Source organism: Salmo salar, chromosome 19 (assembly GCF_965601325.2).
Source record: "Salmo salar chromosome 19, fSalSal1, whole genome shotgun sequence".
NCBI lineage: Eukaryota > Metazoa > Chordata > Actinopteri > Salmoniformes > Salmonidae > Salmo > Salmo salar.
Genome location: NC_138309.1, coordinates 16,510,974 through 16,535,833, shown reverse-complemented (window position 1 = coordinate 16,535,833; position 24,860 = coordinate 16,510,974). Strand labels below are relative to the sequence as shown.

At 39.3% G+C, this 24,860-nt stretch overlaps 2 protein-coding genes across 6 annotated transcripts in view; one reads left to right on the top strand and one right to left on the bottom strand.

Moving 5' to 3' along the window:
- The first annotated feature begins 327 nt into the window (after positions 1–327).
- Positions 328–23,873, top strand: cpne3 (copine III). 5 transcript variants are annotated; one of them, XM_014157441.3, is made up of 16 exons: positions 372–621; positions 2,232–2,372; positions 2,683–2,862; positions 6,938–7,012; positions 7,097–7,168; positions 7,365–7,445; positions 8,357–8,446; positions 11,673–11,771; positions 11,852–11,998; positions 12,225–12,358; positions 12,869–12,923; positions 19,891–19,942; positions 20,033–20,166; positions 20,358–20,594; positions 20,983–21,152; positions 21,559–23,873. In XM_014157441.3, exons 2-15 carry the CDS (start codon positions 2,241–2,243, stop codon positions 21,118–21,120), a joined length of 1,626 nt encoding a protein of 541 aa, XP_014012916.1. In that variant the 5' UTR covers positions 372–621; positions 2,232–2,240; the 3' UTR covers positions 21,121–21,152; positions 21,559–23,873. The 5 variants fall into 5 exon arrangements, with proteins under 5 accessions (XP_014012914.1, XP_014012916.1, XP_014012912.1 ...); XM_014157439.3 differs by lacking the exon at positions 20,983–21,152 and having other exon boundaries at positions 328–481; XM_014157437.3 differs by lacking the exon at positions 20,983–21,152 and having other exon boundaries at positions 373–621.
- Positions 23,073–24,860, bottom strand: part of cngb3.1 (cyclic nucleotide gated channel subunit beta 3, tandem duplicate 1) — a 46,531-nt gene continuing 44,743 nt past the window's right edge. The window contains exon 18 of the mRNA XM_045702882.2: positions 23,073–24,495. Coding sequence (XP_045558838.1) covers positions 24,463–24,495 — 33 coding nt within the window. The 3' untranslated portion in view covers positions 23,073–24,462. The remainder of the gene's footprint in view (positions 24,496–24,860) is intronic.

Genomic DNA, 24,860 nt, shown 5'->3' with positions numbered 1-24,860 from the left:
CGATCCAAACGCGGGTCATTCAAGATCGCAATTAGCTAAAACGTTGCGACACAACACGAACTTCAAATCAGGTTGTTGTAAATCTGTTTTAAGATTGATCGGGCATTATTACAGTTTAACTTGTATTTTCCACAGTATTCTCTCTGGTATCAATTGTTCAACTTCGAAACCATTGCACTGGTCGGTATGCTTTTCAAAACTGTTTTTCTGAATGGTTATCTTAAATGCATCTTCGCAAAATACGTCCTTGGTTTATGGTGTCGACTAGAAACAAGAAGCTACTTCATTGGTTCCGTAGTCAGAACTGACATCAACAGAATATATAATTATATGAGACCAGTTAGTTTCTCACCGTTGCAAACCGTAGCAAAACGTTTTGCAACGGAAAAGGCTTTGCAACAAAAAAAAAAAACAAGGATTCTAATTGGACACGTTAACTAGTCCCTCTCCATTTTGGTCCGTTTGTTTCAACACTACACAAGTATGTATCTGGGACACACCTAAGGCGGGGTTTGGCCTGGAGGGTCCATTCGACACTGAACAGTTGTGGAACAGCTCTTGATCCGAGTAGCACGCAGATTACTTCAGGGACTCAAAGTATTGTAAAGTAAACTAATTTAAGTAAGAAACTAGTCAATAAATAATACCGTGCATGGCTTGTTTATCTATTGCTGTGAAATTGTTTGACGCGTTGTGTTTCAGGAGCTAATAGAAACCGCTAACGTTAGCTAACTAGAGAAACAGCTAGCTAAACTAGAGAAACAGCAAGCTAGCCAGCTGTCAGTTACATGTCAAACCAAAACCAGGATAGAAAGACAGCCACAACTGTCATTCGATTACTATGTCTAACATGTTATAGTTAATACCGATATGGCTAGTTATGTTAATAATTAGCTAACAAGTAGCCTAACTCTGCTAGCTCCCACGCCCCATCTACAGTATGATACATTTGTGCTGCGTTTATAACCAAGTGGGAAGGTGGTAATTACTATTAGTTAAGTCGTAAATACTAGTTAGATGTGCTTTGAATTCGTTGAGAAACGCTAATTGGCGAATCGTCATCAAGCTGGGCCATAAACTAAAGGTACAGCTATCATGCTTGTAAAATTGGTGTTAAAAAATTATACGAATATATTTATTTTTATAAATTATGTTTTACATTTAACTCCCGAAAATGCTGTAATTGAGGTCATTTTTGAAGTCGGTGATGCCAGAGGTCAGCATGTGGGAGAAGTCAGAGCTCAGGGATGATAAACGATTTTCCTTTTACACTGAACAAAAATATAAACGCAACATGTAAAGTGTTGGTTTCATGAGCTGAAATAAAATATCCCAGAAATGTTCCATATGCACAAAAAGCTTATTTCTCTCAAATGTTGTGCACAAATTTGTTTACATCCCTGTTAGTGAGCATTTCTCCTTTGCCAAGATAATCGATCTACCTGACAGGTGTGGCATATCAAGAAGCTGATTAAACGGCATGCTGATTAAACGGCATGCTCATTACTTGACTCCCGAGTGGCGCAGCGGTCTAAGGCACAGCAGACCCTGGCTTGAATCCAGGCTGCATCACATCCGGCTGTGATTGGGAGTCCCATAGGGTGGCGCACAATTAGCCCAGCATCGTCCGGGGTAGGCTGTCATTGTAAATAAGAATTTGTTCTTAACTGACTTGCCTAGTAAAATAAAACGGGTGCAACTTGTGCTGGGGACAATAAAAAGCCACTCTAAAATGTGCAGTTTTATCACACAATATGTGTGCCACAGATGTCTCAAGTTTTGAGGGAGTGTGCAATTGGCAAGCTGACAGCAGACTGCTGTTGCCAGAGAATTGCATGTTAATTTCTCTACCATAAGCTGCCTCCAACAATTTTAGAGAATTTGGCAGTATGTCCAATTTGGCCCAAAAAGTTACATATTGCAGCTTTAACTCAGCTGTATTGATATAATATATTTTTTTATAAAATAAAAATAATAGCTAATGTTTCCTACTGTAGTGCGTCAACAGTCAAAACAATAGTGACGTTAGACATTTAGCTTAGCTGTCCACACCCTTGCTACACAGGTTTATTGCATAGCCTCACAGTTAATGTTGGTAAAATATCTGTAATAAAAGCAAACTTACATAAAACATAGTTAGAAAAAATACATCTTTGGATGGTTGTATGTACAGTAGCTCACAGATTGATTAATTTTGCTTAGGGACATTATCTGTCTCTTCTGTGTTACAGGCAGGTCCAATGGCAACACAGTGTGTGACAAAGGTGGAGCTGACTGTCTCCTGTGAGAATCTTCTGGACAAGGATATTGGCTCCAAGTCTGACCCACTGTGTGTTCTTCTCATGAACACTACTGGGTCACAGTGGTACGAGGTCAGTCACAGATTCTTGTTTGCCCAAAAAACACTCTGACATTGTTAAATGTTAACCCAACTAGGCAAAAAAAAAGATTTCTCCCTAAAGCCATCATCATGCATAATTCATTAGCTTGAATCAGTATTCTGCTTCACTGTTTGAAAAAGCATCTCAGCGTTGTAGAATGGCTAAAGCGAGCATTAACTATTTCCAGGAAGAATCTGAAATGTTGGGCCAATTCAGTATCACTTTATGTTGTTGATTAGTTTCACGAGGGTGTGAGAATGTGTATGTTTTGATTACTAACTGGCTGAATTTGTGTTCGTAGGTGGGCCGCACAGAGAAGGTACAGAATTGCCTTGCGCCAAAGTTTGCCAAGAAGTTCATCATCGATTACTACTTTGAAATAGTGCAAAAGCTGAAGTTTGGAATTTACGACATCGACAATAAAACTGTTGACCTAAGTGATGATGATTTCCTGGGAGAGCTGGAGTGTACCTTGGGCCAGGTGAGGTCTTTTTCTTTCCCCTCCTCACTTAATAAAGCCCGAGAAGCCGGTGTTTGGAGGATATGTTGACACGGGTGTTGTTAGGCCAAACACTGACTTCGAGGACATCACTTTTCATACAACGGGTTACCAACATATTCAAATATTGATTGATATATTTGTTAAACTTTATTTTGCTTAATTTATTCATACTATTTCATCCTTCCACGAGATATAGTCCTGACACAAATCTAGGGTTGCTACCCAAGCTGGCTGGTCGTTTGTTCTATCGGTTCGTTTGCCCGAGACGTGACCCAGTCGTTAAGTCTTTTTTTAGTTCTGTATCTATGGAACCGACCCAGTCGTTCGGTCTAGATGTTCTATTGCCATACTGGCTGGCAAGATTCTTATCCCTTGCTTGCTAGCTAGCCAACTACGGCTAACTTAGTCACGTCAAACAGTGCAGCTAGAATAACAGGAAAGTATTTGCATTTGTTTAAGCTGTTTTCTAGAGACATTTATTTGTATATGTCTGTAGAAATGATGCTGATTCATGATTTCGGCTGGCTGAGAAAAGCTACCTTTCTGTCTGTCTCGTCCTGACTCCCACAAGTTTTATACAAATCTCCGCTATCGAAAATCAATTGCTAGTCTAAAAGAAATGGGAGATAATGTCTAGATGCTTTTTACAGTGGAAATCAAGTTTATAAATTGTCTGGCTGGGCTGATGAGACAGTGAATTGCGAAGTGAGATGGAACCGGGTAAATAGGCATTTCAACGTCATAGCTTTAGCCGGTGGTAACTTGTGGAATAGACACCGGATTGCGCTTTTAACCAATCAGCGTCCAGGATTAAACCGACCCATTGTATAACTATTGATAGACGTTGCAGTAGTCTGTTTTGGTGATTCCGGTCAGTGTCCCACTGTCACTCATGTAGAGAGTTAGCATAATACACAGTGCATACAACCCCTATGAAGATGTGCAGTGGCTGTGCAATCTGTGACTTGACACCTAAGGTTTCTTTTGACTGTTTGTTCAGGCGGCTAAACAAACAGTCTGTATGGACTTTGTCTGTTTCAAGTGCATCGTTGTCAATTTAGGCAATAAGGCCTGAGGCGGTGTGGTATTCACCTACCTTGGTTTTTTCCCACATTTAGTTGCGTTACAAAGTGGGATTGAAATAGAATTAATGTAGATTTGTGTCATTGATCTACACAAAATACTCCATAATGTGAAAGTGGCAAGAAAATTCTAAGAATGTTTACTAATTAATAAAAATGTAATTACTAAAATATAGTTGTTGCATAAGTATTCACCCCCTTTGTTTAGGCAAGCCTAAATTAGTCCAGGAGTAAAATGTGGCTTAACAAACCACATAATAAGTTACATGGACTCTTTGCGAAATAATAGAGGTTGACATGATTTTTGAATGACCACCCCTTCCTCTATTCCCCATAGATGCAACAAGTAGTCCCTCAGTCATGTATTTCAAGCACAGATTCAACTACAACAGCTACAATAGTTCATTGGCTGTGATGGGAGAAAACTGAGAATGGATCAACAACGTTGTATTGGCTCCACAATAATGACCAAAAAATGTACAGAGTAAAGCATATTTCAAAACTTGTATCCTGTATATTCTCTACTTTACGTGCAGATAACAGGCTACAGGTGAGTTTAGATCAACATGAGATAAAGCTGAATCGATGTCTGCAAGATCACGTAATGATCACAGTATTCTACATAACAGAACCAAATATAATAGCATAGTATAACGATACCATAAGACAAAAACACCACCACATTTTTCTCAACAGCGCGCGCCACTAGTCAAAATGCACAGGTAGGCTATGCTAATGCTACAGTTTAACGCCATCTGCACTTAAATTAGCTCACTGTACATCATTCAAAACAACACTGTAGGCTACTACGACAACACTGTAACTCAAGATCAAAGAGCATACCCCCATGAAACGGATTGAGATCAAATGGCTGATTTACTATGGATAAAACTCATTCACGATTGAATGCGGTGGTGTTTTTGTCTTACAGTAACGTTATACTATGCTATTATATTTGGTTATGTTATGTAGAATACTGTGATCATTATGTGAGATCTTGCAGACATTAATTCTGCTTGATCTAACTTTATTAAACGACCACCATTCGCCTGACTAGTCTGTTCTCTGCGCGTAAAGTAGAGAATACACATGTGCAGAATCTTCCGGAAGCTCTGGATCTTTTAGTCAGCTGACTAAAGATCCCCAACCCGAAAAAGTTGGATCCGCAGCCATGGCCTAAAAAGAATCTGGATGGAGCTAAGCACATGCAAAATCCTAGAGGAATACCTGCTTCAGTCTGCTTTACACCAGACACTGGGAGAGGAATTCACCTTTCAGTCGGTCATTAACCTACAACACAATGCCAAATCTACATTGGAGTTGCTTACCAAGAAGACAGTGAATGTTTGTGAGGGGCCGAGTTAGTTTTGACTTAAATCTGCTTGAAAAGATCCCCAACACCTTGACAGATAATGGGCAAATATTGCACAATCCAGGTGTGCAAAGCTCTTAAGACTTACCCAACATGTTTGTAATATGTATTGACTCATGGGGGAATGCTTAGTGTTTTATTTTTCATTAATCTTCAAAAACAATGTTGACAGTATTTTGTGTTGATCGCTGACGAATCATTTAAAAACCTCTTAGATGTAACAGGGACCTGCGTGGTTCTGGTACCGGTTCCGACTGACATTTTCGCTTATAAATCGATTCTATAGACACCGTAAATCAAAATGGTTTGCTTTGAGCAATAGCCCTGGTTCCCGCAGACAAACTAGTATTTTTTTCTGAGCCGGTGTGATGTAGAATGTGAAGTCTGAAACCACTTGAAGCTGGGATGTCCCTCCTACCATTTCATTCGCTCTTCTGACTGTACATAAACTGGCTGAACCCTACATCACAGCCACCGACATGCCTATAATCGTTACATCGTAGCGCAGCAGGAGATAGTGGTTTCACCACGGTAGCCCATTCAGAGATCGATTTATAGCCATTAATATAAAATAAATCATTGATTTTAAACAAACACTTTCTGTTTGTCATAGACGGACAATATTGACACGAGATGAAAGGTGAGTTCCTAGCGAATTCAGGAAGCCAAGCTAGAGTTTTGTGAGATATTCACAGCAATAGGGGGGCAAACGTTTTGATCAAGAGAGACCTTTAGAAAATATGCAAATGATTTCTCTAACGCTAAACATACAAATATGTATTTTACAGTTATAAGGAAGGTGAAATCTTAGTTAGTAATTTTATAATTTGATTATGCTATTTTTAGAAAGCATATGTAATTTCAAGCCTTATTCATACAGTTTTTGTTGAATAGGAAATACATCATAAAATATTCACATTTTCAAATTTGTACTATGTACTTGAGCTTGTGTCCTCAAAAGTGACTACACCTCAGCAATTTATAACTAGTTTTACCAGGAAGGTGATATTTTGACCTTTGAGTAAGCAGCATTAATAGTTATTTATGGCCCTAATGATAAATAATTACTTTTATGGATTGCGTAGATTACATTTTTGATTTAGTTACATTTAAGTGATTAATCCCAATTTGTAACACAATGAAATTGAAGGAGGGTGAATACTTATGATAGGCACTGTACACGATGCAAGGCAGAGCTTCTGGATACAGCCTTCAGCCATGGTATATTGGCCACAAACCCAACATAAATAGAACCGTAAACAAGTATTTTTGCATCATACATGTGGTACATTGTCTTATATACACACAGCTGAATGCTGTTTCAGCCAATCAGCATCCAGGATTCAAACTACCTGGTTTGTAATACATTTTATAAACCCGGGTACCAGTTTATAATAGCACTAAGGCACTTCAGGGGTTTGTGGTATATTGCCAATATACCATGGCTAAGGGCTGTATCCAGGCACTCCGCTTCGAGTCGTGCATAAGAACATCCCTTAGCCGTGGTATATGGCCAATGTACCACACTCCCTCGGGCATTATTGCTTAAGTGTCCATTTACATTACAAGTGTTTCTTCCGCATCAAATTGTCTTTTCCAGGTGGTGTCTAGTAGAAAGCATACTAGACCACTGGTGTTGAAGAACAACAGGCCTGCAGGAAGAGGGAGCATTACAGTGAGTCATTTACAGAGATGTTTGTTGTTTATCATATTATGTTTGTCGTTGTCTTTTTTTTTTACTGTCTTATTTTCTTTGTAGATAATTGCTGAAGAAATAAAAGACAACAGGGTGGTGAATTTTGAGGCTGAAGCAAGGAAACTGGACAACAAGGTATCGATACAATATTGAAGAATGCGCACCAAGCACGGGTCATCCCATGAGTGACAAATCTGTTGAAGTGATACTTGCTGCTCTGTAAAGCCAATAATTGAGGGAAATAAAGCACACAATAGTTAGCTGAGTTGCTTGTGTCTGTTGTGTGATATTTTATGACTTACAATGTTTTCACATATATGGCTGTTTCCAGGATTTCTTTGGGAAGTCTGATCCTTACCTGGAGTTCTACAAGCAGACAGAGACTGGATGGCAGCTGGCTCACAGAACGGAGGTACAGTACAACATAGACACATTTCTATGGAGTACAACACAGACTCTCATACGGCCCATTTCAACTGAGACTTTTTTAACTGGTTTTACAACTATATACGACTTCCATTCAGTTATGCAGCACATACTGTACTCCTGGTCTTCTTTTGCAAATTGTGAATGTTAAAGGAAGTTTTATTGTCTGTGTGAAATGTGACAGCAATAACCATAGACTACGTAATATCCTGTTGCACACTGGAGATGGCACGGTTAATCGAATATCCGGATATCCTAACAGACATTAGGACCCTTGTGAGTTCAATTTTGGCAACAATGAAAAAGAGGCCTATTTTAACAATGGAAAAGCGTTGTCTTAATGAAATTGTCCATGTGACATTGTTGCACACAAGGATATGACATTTGAAATGCTTAATTTAATAAAACAACAAACGTAAGAATAGTGTTTATGTACACCACATTGAGCCACTACTGCTTCAGACATGTGGCTTTGACAGTACGATGTTTACAGTTGGGCATTGTAAATGTAGCCTACAGTTCTGAGGACGCACAAAGTAGTTTTATTTTCAAGCTAATTACGTTTTACATGAAAAGGCATTTTACTATCATAGCGCATTTAGCCCTCCAACGTTTTGCTTTTTTTCCCCATTTCAAATGCCTATCACTATTGTGCACTGACTGACACTGGAAACAGTGTATAACATTTGCATGGTTTCCTCCTTTTCTCCAGAAACTCATTACTCTCCTCCTATTCTTTGTCCAGATGCCTATAATGTGATTGAACCAAATGCTATGTAGCTAATGAGTATCTGCTCTTGTACTGTGTCCAGACACTGGTGTTGTGTTACAGATTGTGGTTAGTGGTAATGCGATACAGATAATGGTTACCATATTTGTCCCTGTGCCCTGCATAAGGTGGTGAAGAACAACCTGAACCCAACATGGAAACCCTTCAGGATCCCCCTGCAGTCTCTGTGTGGAGGAGACATGGACAAACATATAAAGGTATGCAGACACACAACCACACCTGTACCAGTACTAACCTACCTTACACATCAGCAACTCTTACTGCACAGACACTGAAATATTCCATATCTTTTGTATTTGATTTGGGGAATGTTTTGGTGTAACACCCTTTCTGGAATTGTGTGTGTGGTTTGCATGATAATAACACAGGTAATAACCTTAAGATACGGTCACCTCCACAATTATTGGCACCATTTGATAAAAAGATAAGCAAAAAAAATTATAGCTCAGTATTTGTATTATTTATATATTGTATGCAAGAAAAGGGGGGTAAATTATTATTTTATACGAATACAATAGCTCAGAGAAAGATTTTGTTTAACAAGTATATATTTTATCAAAAAGATAGGTGTCAATTATTGGCACCTCTGTTTTCAATACTTTGTGCTTCCTCCCCCTGCAAGGATAACGCCACTGAACCTTTTTCTATAATGTTTTGAGATTGGAGAATTTAAAATGGTTTCAATTGAGATGTTGTGTCACTGATCTACACACAATACCCCATAATGTCAAAGTGTATTTTGTTTGTAGAATTTTTTTTTAATTAATAAAAAAAAATGTCTTGAGTCAATAAGAATTCAACCCATTTTGTTATTGCAAGCCTCAATAAGTTCAGGAGTACAAATGTGCTAAGCAAATTGCATAATAAGTTGCATGGACTTATTCCGTGTTGAGTAATAGTGGTTAACATGATTTTTTAAATGACTACCCTATCTCTGTACCCCACACATACAGATAATTGTAAGGTTCCTCAATCGAGTTGTGAATTTCAAGCACAGATTCAACCACAAAGACCAGGGATGTTTTTCAATGCCTCGCAAAGAAGGGCAGGCACCGATTGGTAGATGTCAACAACAGCAAAAAATGCAGATGCTGAATGAATATCCCTTTGAGCATGGTGAAGTTAATTACACTTTGGATGGTGTATCAATAAACGCAGTCACTACAAAGATACAGGCGTCCTTCCTAACTCAGTTGCCAGAGAGGAAGGAAACTGCTCAGGTATTTCACCATGATGCCAATAGCGATTTAAAACAGTTTTATGGTTGTGATATGAGGAAACTGAAGATGGATCAACATTATAGTTACTCCACAATACTAACCTAAATGACAGAGAAAAGAAAGCCTGTACAGAATAAAAATATTCCCATCAAGAAATTAACTTTTGTCTAGAATAGAAATTGTTATGTTTGGGGCAAATCCAAAACATCACTGAGAACTACTCTTCACATTTTCAAGCATGGTTGCTGCATTAAGTTATGGGTATACTTATCATTGGCAAAGACTAGCTATGGCAGGGGTGTCAAACTCATTCCATAGAGGTCCTAGTGTCTAATGGTTTTAGGGTTTTCCTTTCAATTAAGACCTAGACAACCAGGTGAAGGGAGTTCCTTACTAATTAGTGATCTAAATTCATCAATCAAGTACAAGGGAGGAGCGAAAACCTGCAGACACTCGGCCCTCCGTGGAATGACTAAGATGGTTTTTGGGGGGGATAAGAAAAGGAATACAGCAAAACACAGGCAGTTTTGACTTAAATTTGCTTGAAAATCTATGGCACGACTTGATAACTGCTGTCTAGCAATGGTCAACAATCAACTTGACAGAGCTTGAATAATGGGCAGATATTGTACAATCCATGTGTGCAAAGCTCTTAGAGACTTACCAAAAAAAGACTCAGCTGTGATCGCCGCCAAAGGTTCTTCTACAAAGTATTGACTGAGGGCTGTGAATACTTATGTAAATGAGGTATTTCTGTAAATAATTTTCTGTAAATTTACTAAAGATTCTCACTTATGTTCTCACTTTTATTGTGTGTTATTTTATGTAGAAAAAAAATCGAATCCATTTTGAATGTAACACCACAATGTGGAATAAGTCAAGGGGTATGAATACTTTCTGAAGGCAATGTATGAAGGACAAAAACCATTAGTCTCTTCATTTTTTAGTTCTTTGCCTTTTCCCCATGGTGATGGTTGACATGTTTTTTTTACATGTGTGTTACCTCATTTTTATACCCCAGTGAAGCAGGAAGCCATGGTTGGCCACAATACATTTCCTTAAACTGAGATTAACTTGAAAAAAGTAGAATGTTAATGCAGATTTTATTTTGTTTGATTTTCTAAGAGTCTTTAGGGGTGCCAATTGTTTTGACACCTATCTTTTTAGTTTTTTTGTATTAGTTTAACAATCTTTTTCTGAGCAATTGTATTAGTGTAAAATAATATAATTTCCACAATTTACAATATAATTAAGTATTTGTATTATTTATTTTATAGCCTTTTTTTTCTTCTTTATCTTTATCAAGGGTGCCGATAATGTTGGTGACTGTACTTGTTAACGGTTTTAAACAGCGGGGGGAAAATAACTGCATTAACTCTCACGTTTTATAATAGATTTTAAATGGTTATCTTTCTCTACTATTAGCTAAGTGGACTACTATTGTACATCGTCTGTACAGCATTAGAGGGCATTGATTGATGTTGACAATTGGTGATTTTTCAGCTGTAAATACCCCTAATGCAGTCTTTTAAGGAACAACTGATACCCACACTGGAGGACATGTGAGTTACCCTCAGACCTGGGTTCAAATTTGTGGGGGTTTGATTGAGCCTGCCTGTGCCTACACTTTAAGGACTCTTTCACTGATTTCAATGTCACAGACAAGCTCAATCGAGCAGGAAACAAATCTTATTTAAACCCAGGTCATCTACCGTCATCAGCACGGTGTGTGTGTCCAACTCCAACCTCATGTGCCTTCAGTAGAAGGGTGAAGTGACTAGTCAGTAGTGGAACACTGGAATGGGTGGGGAACATTTACCCTGTAGTAGGCTGTATCCATCCTGTACTGATAGCCACGGATCCAGCTCTTCCATAGACATCCATATTGTCTTTGTTGGACAAATGGTGGAAATTGATGAAGCCTCCTCTGTCATCATGGCATCATCTTTCTGTTGTGCATTAGTGTTAGTTAACTTAGTGTGTTTAACCTTTGCTCTGAGTTTGGTTTGCCGTCATGGTTTGGTGTTTTCCATTGCATGATCTTCTTGTTCACCCACTGTCTGATTCTTACTGAGTGTGATGTGAATGATGTTTGTTTGGGGTTTGAAACAGTTAGTGTGTTCATGTTACACACCTTTTTGAGGAGTCATTTTGTGGCTTGTTGCTAACCTGTTGCTAACTCCGAATCTATGCTCGTCCTAAGGTGGAGTGCTACGACTATGACAATGATGGATCTCATGACCTCATTGGAATCTTTGAGACCACCATGACACGTCTGCAAGAGGCATCGCGCTCCTCACCGGTGAGATGGAGTGCAAGGGTTACTCTGTGTGTGTCTGTCTGTGTGGTTCTTCTCATCCTTGCTCCTCTGTCCCTCCCCAGGCTGAGTTTGAATGTATCAACAGTAAAAAGCAACAGAAGAAGAAGGGATACAAAAACTCTGGTGTGGTGAGTGTGAAGCTGTGTCAGGTGGTGAAGGAGTATACCTTCCTGGACTATATCATGGGCGGTTGCCAGATCAACTTCACTGTGAGTAAAGATTTCTCTCTAAATGACCTCTAGCACAGAAATGGCCCTTTTCATGCTGAGTTTTTCTGTATTGTACGTCGCACTTGTTTCTTTTTATTATTCATTGTCTTTCAATTTGTGTCATATGCCTGCCAGCAAAAATGTCTTCTCGGGGTTGAATAAAGTTCATTGAATTGAACTGCCACCACAATAAGCCTTGTCTCTCTGTCTCCCTCTCCATCTGTAGGTGGGTATTGACTTCACAGGGTCAAACGGAGACCCCAAATCTCCCCAGTCTCTCCACTACATCAGTCCACAAGGGGTCAATGAATACCTGTCTGCCATCTGGTCCGTTGGCATGGTGATCCAAGACTACGACAGGTAATCTTACCAATTTGTAAGTCGCTCTGGATAAGAGCGTCTGCTAAATGACGTAAATGTAAAAAAATGTAAATGTAATCTGACCTGTACTACTCGCCATATGCTACATTATATATGGTGCGGTGACTGGGAAACTCACACCCATAATATGCTGAATTATTTATTTTTCCCATGTAAATGCAATGCTGTATGTTTTTGCTTGAACTGCCTGCCCCTGGAACTGCTGGATGCAAAAATACCATTCTTACCATTTATCTGGCTTTGCATTCTGTTAACCTTCGGCAATAGTTGTATGTGTGAATGTTAATGATTAGCAGGTGTGTGTGTGTGTGGAGTTTCATGTTTAAAGATGGAATGTGCTGATGCAGGTTAGCAAGTTAGCTCTTTAGTTAGACTGAGGTGGTTTCCATAGACAAGGTGTGAGGATATGATCCTGCCTCTTAGTTTCCATTGTGGTTGTATCATTGTTTTGAATGATAGGGAAGTATCTGACTGAAATGTTCCCTGCAGTGACAAAATGTTCCCTGCCTTTGGCTTTGGAGCACAGATCCCACCTACCTGGCAGGTAAATATGGATTTTCATATGGTGAACATCATCATCTCTTGTGGACAGATGCATGTAACAGGATAATGCAAGAAAACCCTATCACAATGCTAATAGCACAAACTAATAGCGAAATCACATTTTGCCGCCACTGTTAGCTAAACAAACGCTAATGAGCGAAAACAAACTAATTGCAAAGACATGCAAATCCATAAAGTTAAACAAGCATAGCTAGTTGCTACCGAATGTCATTTTTAGTGTGTGGACATTTTATGAGCGAAATTGTGCAAATGAACAAAGTTGTGATGCATGCTTTTCTGAAGGAAGAGTAGCATGTGTACACAGAGCAGAGAAAAGAACAACGAAGGAGTAAAAACCACTAGTAGGAAGCATAGGGAAAAAATGGCATCCATAGCTCTGACTTCTGGCAGAAAGCCCTTATACGATATCTGATGGCAAACATTTAGTAGTGAATTGCATGCAAGTGTAACTTCATCAAATGTATTTATATAGCCCTTCTTACATCAGATGACATCTCAAAGTGCTGTACAGAAACCCAGCCTAAAACCCCAAACAGCAAGCATTGCAGGTGTAGAAGCACCTCGTGCACCACATAACAGTGACTCGCCGATAGATATAGAACGCTATGGACTCACCAGCTCCCACTTTCTCCCGTTGGGATATTTAAAAACACCTGACTGGCTCAGCTGTTCTAGGGAACTATGATAAGCTTCATAATGTAAAATAGTGTAACCAGTGAATCTGCTTTATCTCCTAACGTATTGCACAAGTTGACAGCATGTATTAACTATAAAAAGTAGCTACAAATATTCAAATTTGTTGAAAAACTTCAAAGAAATAGGTTTGACGGTATTGAAAAACCATCCCGTGGCTTTTTCCAAATACCCCGGTATATGGCATACACGGAATACCGCCCAACCCTACCATGTAATTTGCTGGAAAGAAAATTATTTTTTGTTGAATAGTCATGACTTGTTTGAGATAGCCGTGGTAAAATGACAGTGGAGAAGGATATCATTGCTACTTAACACAGATCCAAGTTCAGTTTTGAGATCCAATGGTGTCATTAGCGTAGGGTTAGCTGGACATTTCTGATTGGTCTTGGAACTGTGACAACTGTCAGCCTCTCCCCGCTTGACTCAGTTGGATATTTAGTGATTTTGCCATCACAGCCAGATATGTTCACAATCTTTAACCCTTAACTTAGTTTAAACAATTGTATTTGTTGATTTAAATCAGACTTTATTAATGCGATGAGTAATCCAGGAATGTCATAAGTTAATTGACACAAGAAAAATAGCAACTCTACAGCGCGCAATGACTAAAATGAAAGGCTAAAGGAATTCCTGACACAAAGGATCCGCGGAGCTCTACCTTCTCACCAATCTATTAGGCAAGGTTTTAGTTCTGGGTTTCTGAGATTGTGAACATCGCGATCCTGCATTAAATGACGTTCAGTTTATAAAGGCTTCATAAAGCCATAATGCCTTTATAAGCACTACATGTGTTAGAATGCATGTGGCGTAATCACCAATGTCGAATGTGACATAACCCACTGTCAAATATGATATAAGCACATGCTTTATAAAGGGTTGCATGTTGTGCTGAAGGATGGCATACGCGCTGAAGGGATGTCCTGTCACATTTCACCTAATCTCATTCCCAGACACTTCTACCCAAATGCCTGGAAGGTCTGGTGGACCAATGCATCAAACATGGCCTTCATTAGTTAGGGTTAGGTTTAAAATCACATTTTAACAAGATGAATAGGCAGGGATAACAATGATTATGACTTTTTGACTGCGTTAAATAGTGACAATGACACATACTTTACTCAGTAAGGTCACTCCCACTAAGTCCAACTTTAAATGGTTGATATCCCAGGCTTATATGTGCTGTGTGTGCAATAGTCTGGGGATGACGTTACACCAAGAAACACTTACCTTGATGAAAGCCCCCAACCTAAAGAAATTGAAAATGTCTTTCTTCTGGAACCAAGTTACATGTTCCTCAGTAAACAAACACACACACAACAAAACAAGCCACACTGTGCGGTGCTGTGCCCAGTCAAGTCTTTGACACATTCACCCACTTCCCCTTGCTGAATGATGAGCCACAAAATGTTGGCACCATTGTAACAGGTTGTAATCAAGCCCTGGTCTCCAGCATGGGAACAGAAGAGGAATACCTGGTGTGGTAGTCTCAGGTTGGACTACTCCAAATCATCTTGGTTCTGACACACACACACACACACACAAGCTTTTCCCTACAGTAACCTGTGGATCATGAGAACCTTCATAAATCAGCAGAATGTTAATAACTTATTTAATGACACTTTATGTAGTGTCCTGTAATAGTTTGAAGTGAGACACCTTCGGTCATTCATAAGACATCCATAAAGACTATCGCATGATGCTACTCTTAATTTAAAGTCAGACCCATTTGGTAATTTTATAACACATACATACATTTCTTGTATCATGACCCTCGTGTTTTTTTTACATTGGATAGAAGTAGAAACTCAGAGCTAGAAAATGGTATATCATACACTACAGTTGAGGAACAATGGGAAAGTAATTCTGCTTTGAAAGTTGAAAAACTTGTAACCCCACTTCTGAGAAAATAGCCCTTGAATGTTTTGGTACACCTGCTAGAGAGCGTTTGTCTACACCCATTCAGCATTGTTCACACCCTCTTAAGCTTTAGCCCCACCCATCTCTTTTAAGGATTCACATGTGAGGCCATGTGCAAATCAGAGTGAGTATGGTACTAAACAACCAAAGATTTCAAGACTAAAGGCTGGTTTATACTACGTCTATCTACATGTCGGTAGACAGTTGTCGCAGTGACATCATGAGCATTCTATTGTCGTTATGAAAAAGTATAAACACAAAAACGACAGGCTACATGACATCAGCAGCCTGGTAGTCCAAAATAGCGTAGTGTATTTTAACAACAAACCCATCTGTTTAAAAATGTATTTAGTATATGTCAATCTAGCAAACCAGGCAACTAAATGCAACTTTCTAAACAATGTTTTGGTTCGTTTCTTGCTTGCTAGCTAACGTTAAGTTCGCTGGCTAGCGAATTCAAATAATGACCATATCATAGCTGACAATGTCTTAATTTTAGATAATTTGTATTCATTATTACAGAAAATAAACTCACAACAAGATCATTATTTACAAGTTAACGGCGTGCTAATTACCGACAATACCTTACAGTTGTGAGTGCGATGAAATGAAAGCAGGGCATTCTACCGGAGAATTTTAGAACTTGGACACTGTCTCGTTGGCCTAACGTTATATCCTAATTTGACTTTGGTGCAGGTCATGTTGTTCTTCACATTACCGTCTCTGGTAAACACATATCAAGTAAAATCAAAGTTCATTTGTCACATACACAGCATACAGAAGGTGTAAACGGTACAGTGAAATGGTTACTTGCACAATGGAGTCTTTTGTTTAATCCCAACTCATAACGTTACTACCATGCATGAATCTGCAGGTAGCTAAAGCCAACCAACTAGGTTTAATGTTAGCTAGCTAGCTAACATTAGGCTATAACTAGTGACGCGAATGGCTTTCCGAGATACTAATATTAGCTACTACACAGATCCTACATGTAACTTTAGTTAGCAAGCCAGCCAGTTAATGTTAGCTAGCTACCTGACAGTATGCTTTAACTTGCCATGAAAATGACTTTGACAAAATTAGAAACGTATAATATCAGAAAATGTTGCTAGTGAGACTCTCTTACCTGTATAAATGGATGGACGCTTCTCCCTCTCTGTCACAGATGCTATGGTTGCCCTTAGTTTGAAGATATTGTCCAGAGACACGTGTTTTATACAACAGCCTTCTGTGTTCTCATTTCGACTCCATCCACATATTTGCAATCAAACGCCAGAATTTTCTCCATCTCCTTAGCTATCATACTCTGCTTCCACTGGGCATTCCACTGATTTCAAAACTCAGACTTTAAGAAAGTAGAGAGCATTAGCAACACTCATGTTACAGAGAAGTGTGCTACATGGCAGACCAATCTGAATTTTTCTGTGGCTAAACCAACTAGGCTTGTAATATAACAATTTTATTTATATTTACAGATGGCATACACATTTGTTATTAAGGCACATGAAAGTTCCATGTTCCTGTTTAGTAGTGATGTGCGACATACACCTAGTTTCCTGAAACGAGTCATTAACTATTAAGGTCAGACACCTTTGGTCATTCATAACGCATACAATAAGGCTTAATGATTTAAACACAAATGTATTAACACTTAGGGAATTATCACTAACAGCTGAAACAAATAATCATTAGACATGTTTAAACCATACATTTTATTTGTACATTTTTGAAACAATACAAATACATTAAGTTTCAAAAAGTCCAGCAATGTAATTACATTAAACATTACACGGGGCTGTGAATAGTGTAGCTTGTCCCTGAGCTGGCGGATGAATGGTTCTTGCCGCTTCTCCTGCTGGAGGTACTGCATGTTGGTTCCAACCTTAAAGTAACATCAAAGAAAGTTAGCAGGTCTGTTAGGAAATGCCTTTGTCACACCATCTGGATAAGGGGAAGATTGGGAAACTCCATTCTATTCATATTATTATATGCCTCTTTCATTTACAAATCTCATGATGTGACATCGCTGTACCGAGGGGGATTTGTATTTATCTGAGCCTGCTAGCTAGCAAAATGTAATCTAGCTGCTGTGATGTCACCGAAATTATTTGAAATAACGACTGAGCTAGCTACAGTATGTAATTTCACTTAACTTACAGTACAAACTAATTTAAATGTAAAAAATTAAGCTTAACTTGTTTTTCGCTGTCCAGTGGCAGCACAAGCGGGGCATTTGATTTGCGAACTCATCACATGATCAGCGTCTCGTCAGCAACACTGAAAAAGTACTGCCTGATCACGGATTTTCGGGAAATAGTAGAAAAGTGTCAACCATTCATGATATATGAAAAACAATTGTCTCCAAATTAACAATGATTCATATTTGTTCATATTTAAGTGACATTTGCATTCAATCTGGGTTTTAAAACCTCTTCCATGGTCAAGTAAATGCACACAATGCGAATCACTGTATATGGAATACATATTTGCTTAGAGCAAGAACCATTCTCGGTGCAACAGTAAAGGTATTTTAGGGAATGCTCAGTAGGGTCTGTAGAATGCATATATGGTGTCATTTCATGGGGCACTGAATAATACGGAGTGTTGCTGGCCTTTTACTCCACCCATTTCCATTGGTGGCCGAATCACATACAGTTGAAGTCGGAGGTTTACATACACTTAGGTTGGAGTCTTAAAACTCGTTTTTCTACCACTCCACAAATTTCTTGTTAACAAACTATAGTTTTGGCAAGTTGGTTAGGATATCTACTTTGTGCATGACACAAGTAATTTTTCCAACAATTGTTTACAGACAGATTATTTCACTTATAATTCACTGGATCACAGTTCCAGTGGGTCAGACGTTTACATCCTTGGGAGCAATTTCCAAACGCCTGAAGGTACCACGTTCATCTGTACAAACAATAGTACGCAAGTATAAACACCATGGGACCACTCAGCCATCATACCACTCAGATAGGAGACGCGTTCTGTCTCCTAGAGATGAACGTACTTTGGCGCGAAAAGTGCAAATCAATCCCAGAACAACAGCAAAGGACCTTGTGAAGATGCCGGAGGAAACGGGTACTAAAGTATCTATATCCACAGTAAAACGAGTCCTATATCGACATAACCTGAAAGGCCGCTCAGCAAGGAAGAAGCCACTGCTCCAAAACCACCATTAAAAAGCTAGACTACAGTTTGCAACTGTACGTGGGGACAAGATCGTACTTTTTGGAAAAATGTCCTCTGGTCTGATGAAGAAGAAAAAAATTAACTGTTTGGCCATAATGAGCATCGTTATGTTTGGAGGGAAAAGGGGGAGGCTTGCAAGCCGAAGAACACCATCCCAACCGTGAAGCATGGGTTTGGCAGCATCATGTTGTGGGGGTGCTTTGCTGCAGGGGGGACTGGTGCACTTCACAAAATAGATGGCATCATGAGGAGGGAATATTATGTGGACATATTGAAGCAACATCTCAAGACATCAGTGAGGAAGTTAAAGTTGGTCGCAAATGGGTCTTCCAAATGGACAGTGACCCCAAGCATACTTCCAAAGTTGTGGCAAAATGGCTTAAGAACAACAAAGTCAAGGTATTGGAGTGGCCATCACAAAGCCCTGACCTCAATCCTATAGAAAATATGTGGGCAGAACTGAAAAGGCGTGTGCGAGCAAGGAGGACTACAAACCTGACTCAGTTACACCAGCTCTGTCAGGAGGAATGGGCCGAAATTCACCCAACTTATTATGGGAAGCTTGTGGAAGGCTACCCAAAACGTTTGACCCAAGTTAAACAATTTAAAGGCAATGCTACCAGGTACTAATTGAGTGTATGTAAACTTCTGACCCACTGGGAATGTGATGAAAGAAATAAAAGCTGAAATAAATCATTCTCTCTACTATTATTCTGACATTTCACATTCTTAAAATAAAGTGGTGATCTTAACTGATGTAAGAAAGGGAATTTTTACTAGGATTAAATGTCAGGAATTGTGAAAAATGTAGTTTAAATGTATTTGGCTAAGGTGTATGTAAACTTCCAACTTCAACTGTATATATAAGGCCTTTTTTAAGCGGTTCTTACGCCACATTTTATAAAGCATAGGTTTGTCATATTTGACAGTGGGTTGTGTCACAGTTATGCCACATTTTTTAAACCTTTATAAAGCATGACATACAGTTATAGATTAACACATTTATGTAGCGGCTATGAAGGCTTTATGGGGCCTTTTATAAGCTGAACGTCATTTCAATCGCGCCCCATTGGGGTCTACAAGTATTATTTCTAGCAGAAATTCTCATAAAAATATTCTGGATGTATTGTGTTTTACAGGTTTCTCATGAGTTCCCTCTCAATTTCAACCCTGCAAATCCATTCTGTGCTGGTATGTGTGCAGACAGTTTTTGAAGGAAACAGTTATAATATGGTAATATAGGGTTTGGGAGTTTTTCACAGTTTGTGTGTGCGTCTTCAGGTATCGAGGGTGTAGTGGAGGCCTACAGAGTGTGTCTTCCCCAGGTGAAGCTCTACGGTCCCACTAACTTCTCTCCCATCATCAACCATGTAGCCCGCTTCGCTATGCAGGCTACCCAGCAGAAAACTGCCTCTGTGAGTAACTACAGTATGCTACATACTGTACTGCCTCTGTCTGTACTGTAAGGTTTTCCAGCACACTGATTTGACCTACTACAGTAGCTATGTTGGTCTACTGTACTTCAAACAACATGTATGCAGGTTGCTTAGGATTCCAACCTCAAATAGCCTAATTCATACTCCTTATCCTCTTCTCCTCCTCCAAGCAATACTTTGTCCTCCTGATCATAACGGACGGCGTGATCACGGATCTGGACCAGACACGCTCCGCCATCGTTAACGCTTCCCGTCTGCCCATGTCCATTATCATCATCGGTGTGGGCGGGGCCGACTTCACTGCCATGGAGTTCCTGGACGGTGACGACGGGCGGCTCAGAGCGCCAACGGGAGAGACTGCTGCACGGGACATCGTCCAGTTTGTCCCCTTTAGACAGTTCCAGAACGTGAGTAGATCGTCATGCTGCTCTGCTCTCTGGAAAGACTTGGATGATGATATCCATATGTTTCTACAACGTTGTTTATATGATGACTGAGGCGTTGATACCATAGAAAAATGTCCACAATTATGGCGTCATTGACTTGAGTGGGAATCCTGTTCTGCTCATTCTAGGTCTGTGGGTGTAGTCTGTCTCCTGTGTACTGACTAACTGCCTGCTTTAACTAAGGCCACCCAGCATAGGTTTAACCACCTCAAATTATCAAAAACATCTCCTTTCCAATCATCATGGATCCTCAATTGCTGAAATCTGCATCACTTCAACGATCTCCCCCTCCAACCCTTAGAGCCGCTCCCACCCAGCCTTGTTACTGTACCTTCTCATCTTGTTTCAGGCACCCAGGGAAGCTCTTGCTCAAAGCGTACTGGCAGAGTTGCCTGGACAAGTGGTGTCCTACTTCAGTATACACAAACTGAAGCCTCCCCATGACCCTGAGTCCCAGCCCTCAGCCCCGTCAGCCTCAGCCCTATGAGTCCCAGCCTCATCCCAGTACTTCGTAGAAATGTAGGGATACATCCCCCAAATGCTTCAACTACTCCCCATTGGCTTCTTCAACCCAACCCCTGTCTGTGTGCTTGCTTCCATGGTACGCCTGTCCTAGCTACTAGCTAGCTTAGAATAATCGTAGAGCATGGCTGCGTGCAGGGCTCACCCAGCCCTATTGTCATTGGTGATTTTGTATGAAAATAAAAGTACAAGGGACTTGAATGAATGAAAGTAATCCTATTCAATGCATTGTTCTGCTCACGCCTGTATTGTCAGCCTGGTATTTAATCATTGTCAAAATGCCTGCCCTATATGATCAGTTGTCACAAATAGATACTCATTTTCTCAAACGTTCTTTTTCCCCCTCTGCATTTTCCTTTGTCTCTTTACTTTCTGTTACCCCGTCTTTTCTTTCCATCTCCAGTCTCCTAAAGAAGCTCTGGCCCAGTCTGTGTTGGCTGAAGTCCCTGGTCAGGTGGTCACCTACTTCAACATGAATAAGCTGAGTCCTCCCAACACTGACACTCCCCCTGCCCCCGTCCCTACACCGCCAACTACTGCAGACATGCCCACCCTCACCTCCTAGTGCCCAGGAGAGGAACCAACCCCAGTACCCAGCACCAAGCCATCCCCACCTGACCGAAGACAAAGTACACTGTCAGGATGAGTAGACAGTCGCTCATCTCAGTAGCTACAATAAGAACTCTCTGCTATTTATCATTGTGTCAAAGGGATCATGACAGGTATACAAAGCTCTAGCCATTACTAAATAGCATGTGTCAGGTTGAATTGAGCAGGATGGAAGTTTTGTAGGAGGAAATTCTACAAAACACTGCATGTGTACTTACAGCAACCAACAACACATTGGTCCAGTCTGGCTTGTTCCCAATCTCCGTCAGTAGGCCAGTCCCAGAAGCATGTGTACATATACCCATATGCACAGTGTCTAGTGAAAGTCTACACATCCCTTGCACAGTTGTCACATTTTGCTGCCTTAAAACTAAATCTAAAAAGGGATTCAATTGTATTTCTTCCTACGATATGTATTGCGATTTGATGTTCCAAACATATTGCTCACTATGTCTGCTGAACGCATGAGAATTTTTTTTGATTGATCAGTCATGGAAAGGGTTAGCTTTACTATTTAAAAAGATGGAGAACAAGCTATATAGGATGAAAAATGCCGGAGTTTTGGCGCAGGTACAGCCGACTAGCCAAACAATTGTAATAATTTTTTTACAAATCAATACTTGTCAAAGTATCGATATAATATTATGACATCTAACTATCAATTACTGCCCCATCACTACTTTAATTGCTGCCAAAGGTGCTTCCACCAAGTATTAACTCTGGGGTGTAAAAGACGTACATTTTTTGCAATTCATTTTGACACTTTTCTTTACTTCATTCAATTTGAAAATGTGGAGTAGGCTGTTTAAATCAGTATGAAAAAACATCTAATGAAATCCCTTTTAAAGATGTAAAATGTGACAACTGTGGAAGGGGCGTGTATACTCACTAGGCAATGTATATATATTTTTTAAGTAGCCTAATGCTACTTAGTTGCTCCTATTTTATACTGTTTTGCCATTTTTAGTAGACACTTAACCATAATTGCTCCTGTAAGTTGCTCTGGATAAGTGCCTTGCGCAACGACATATTTTTCACCAAGTCAGCTCGGGATTCGAACCAGTAACATTACAGTTACTGGCCCAACGCTCTTAACAGCTAGGCTACCTGCCACCCTATTTCACTATAAACCTTGCTTCATCAGATGTTTTTTTATAGTTTGGTACATTTGTATATTTTTACTAAGTTTAATGCTCAGTATAGATTAGCTATCAAGCTGTGAGTAGCATTATATCTACAGTAATTATCTAGTCCTCAAATTAATTTTTGGAGGTAAATTTTGTTTATTCAAACAGGCTAAGTTCATGCTTCTTTTTAAGTAATGTTTTTTAAATTGACGGCTTAGCAAATTGGATATTGTGTTGTGAATGCAGCTTTTGAGTGAATGACATTCATAGTGTATTAATCGTTCCACTCCAGAATAATGATGATTTGTTGATGTTTGTGTATTGAGTCGCTATAGAGCGCTCGTTTTTCTTCCTCTTGTGCCAATTATGCTTGCAGAGCCACTTTATGGACTAGCTTGCAGAGTTCCTATTCCATTTGAGCATAAATAATTGAATTCAATTATGACCATATTCATTATGTAAATGTCAGCTTTAGCTTATAGTATACATTTTGTGTTTATATAGGTAATATTGATTAACAATTTACTTTATTTAATTCTCCTTCCCCACTGATAATTGATCAGGTTTAAACTGGATTAGTTATTTTGTCATAATTGTTTATGGGTTCCTAAAAATTGAGGGCCTTATATTATAGATACTGCTACAGTAGCAATCAAATGGTTCTTTCTGCTCTTCCATGTTATGTCAATGTCCTATATTATATTATATACTGGGTGGTTTGAATGCTGATTAGCTTAAAGCAGTGGTATATCAGACCGAATACCATGGGTATGACAAAAAAAGTACTTTTACTGTTCTAATTAGTTTCGTAACCAGTTGCGTAATAAGAGCAGCCCGTAGCCATATACCACACCCTCTCTGGCCTTACTGCTTAAGTATACTCATGTGTGCTTTGTGCCATTATAGCTGTTTTCCCCCCAAAGGAATCAAGCATATTTCTAATATTGCATGATGATCACAAGTAAACGTTTATCTACCACAATGTGTGTCTCATCCTTTTTAGGGGTGGAAAAAAAGTTTGCTTCTTCAACTTGTTTTTTTAATTTTACATTGATTCCATAGGATTCTAAGGATGCGTTTACACAGGCAGCTCAAATCTTAATTTCATTCATTGTTTTTTTGACCAATCAGATCAGCTCAAAAAAATATCTGATGTGATTGGTCAAAAGATCAATTAGTGGAAAAAAGATCATAATTGGGCTTGTTAACTGAAATGAAAAAGATAGCAAGACACTGCAGTTGTAGTAAACATTTTAATAGTTTTATGAAAAGTACTATTTACAGTGTACAAAGTTTAACATGCTGGTATTCTCCATCATATTGGCTAACAGCACAGAGATCAGAACTCACTGACTAATCAAAGCATAATAAATTGTCAACAACGCATGCAAAATTTGGTTCTGGATTCTGAGATCAATCAACAAACAAAAATATTTCGAACATGTTGCTAAACGTTTTGCTACGGTGTGCACTAATGAATACACTCCAGCACAATAGAGGAATATAAACAAAGATGGCGGATCCAAGTAAAGGATCAGATGTCTCACCCTCTACTCTTTTTTTTTATTTTTTTACTTCCCCTCCTGCTCCTTCGCTTGTGCAGCCTGGAAAGAAAGAAGAAAACATGAACCTCAAAGTCGTAGATATTTCTACTGTAGGTAGCCTTTATCCTTACAAATACTGTATGAGATTTAAGGGTTGATCACCTAAGCCAGATAGCCTCTACAGTGCTGTGAAAAAGTATTTGTCCCCTTTCTGATTTTCTCTATACTGGATGTTATCAGATCTTCAACCAAAACCTAATATTAAAGGGAACCGGAGTTTACAAATAACAAGAAAATGGATACCTATTTTATTTCATTAACAAAGTTAGGCATCACCCAATTCCCCTGTGTGAAGAAGTAATTGCCACCTTACACTCAATAACTGGTTGTGCCACCTTTAGCTGCAATCACTGCAACCAAATGCT

Coding starts and splice junctions, on each gene's coding strand:
- cpne3 (XM_014157439.3), top strand. CDS start 2,241: ATGGCAACACAGTGTGTGACAAAGGTGGAGCTGACTGTCTCCTGTGAG. Junction 11,772..11,851: donor AGGCATCGCGCTCCTCACCG/GTGAGATGGAGT, acceptor GTCCCTCCCCAG/GCTGAGTTTGAATGTATCAA. Junction 12,924..19,890: donor AGATCCCACCTACCTGGCAG/GTAAATATGGAT, acceptor TGTGTTTTACAG/GTTTCTCATGAGTTCCCTCT.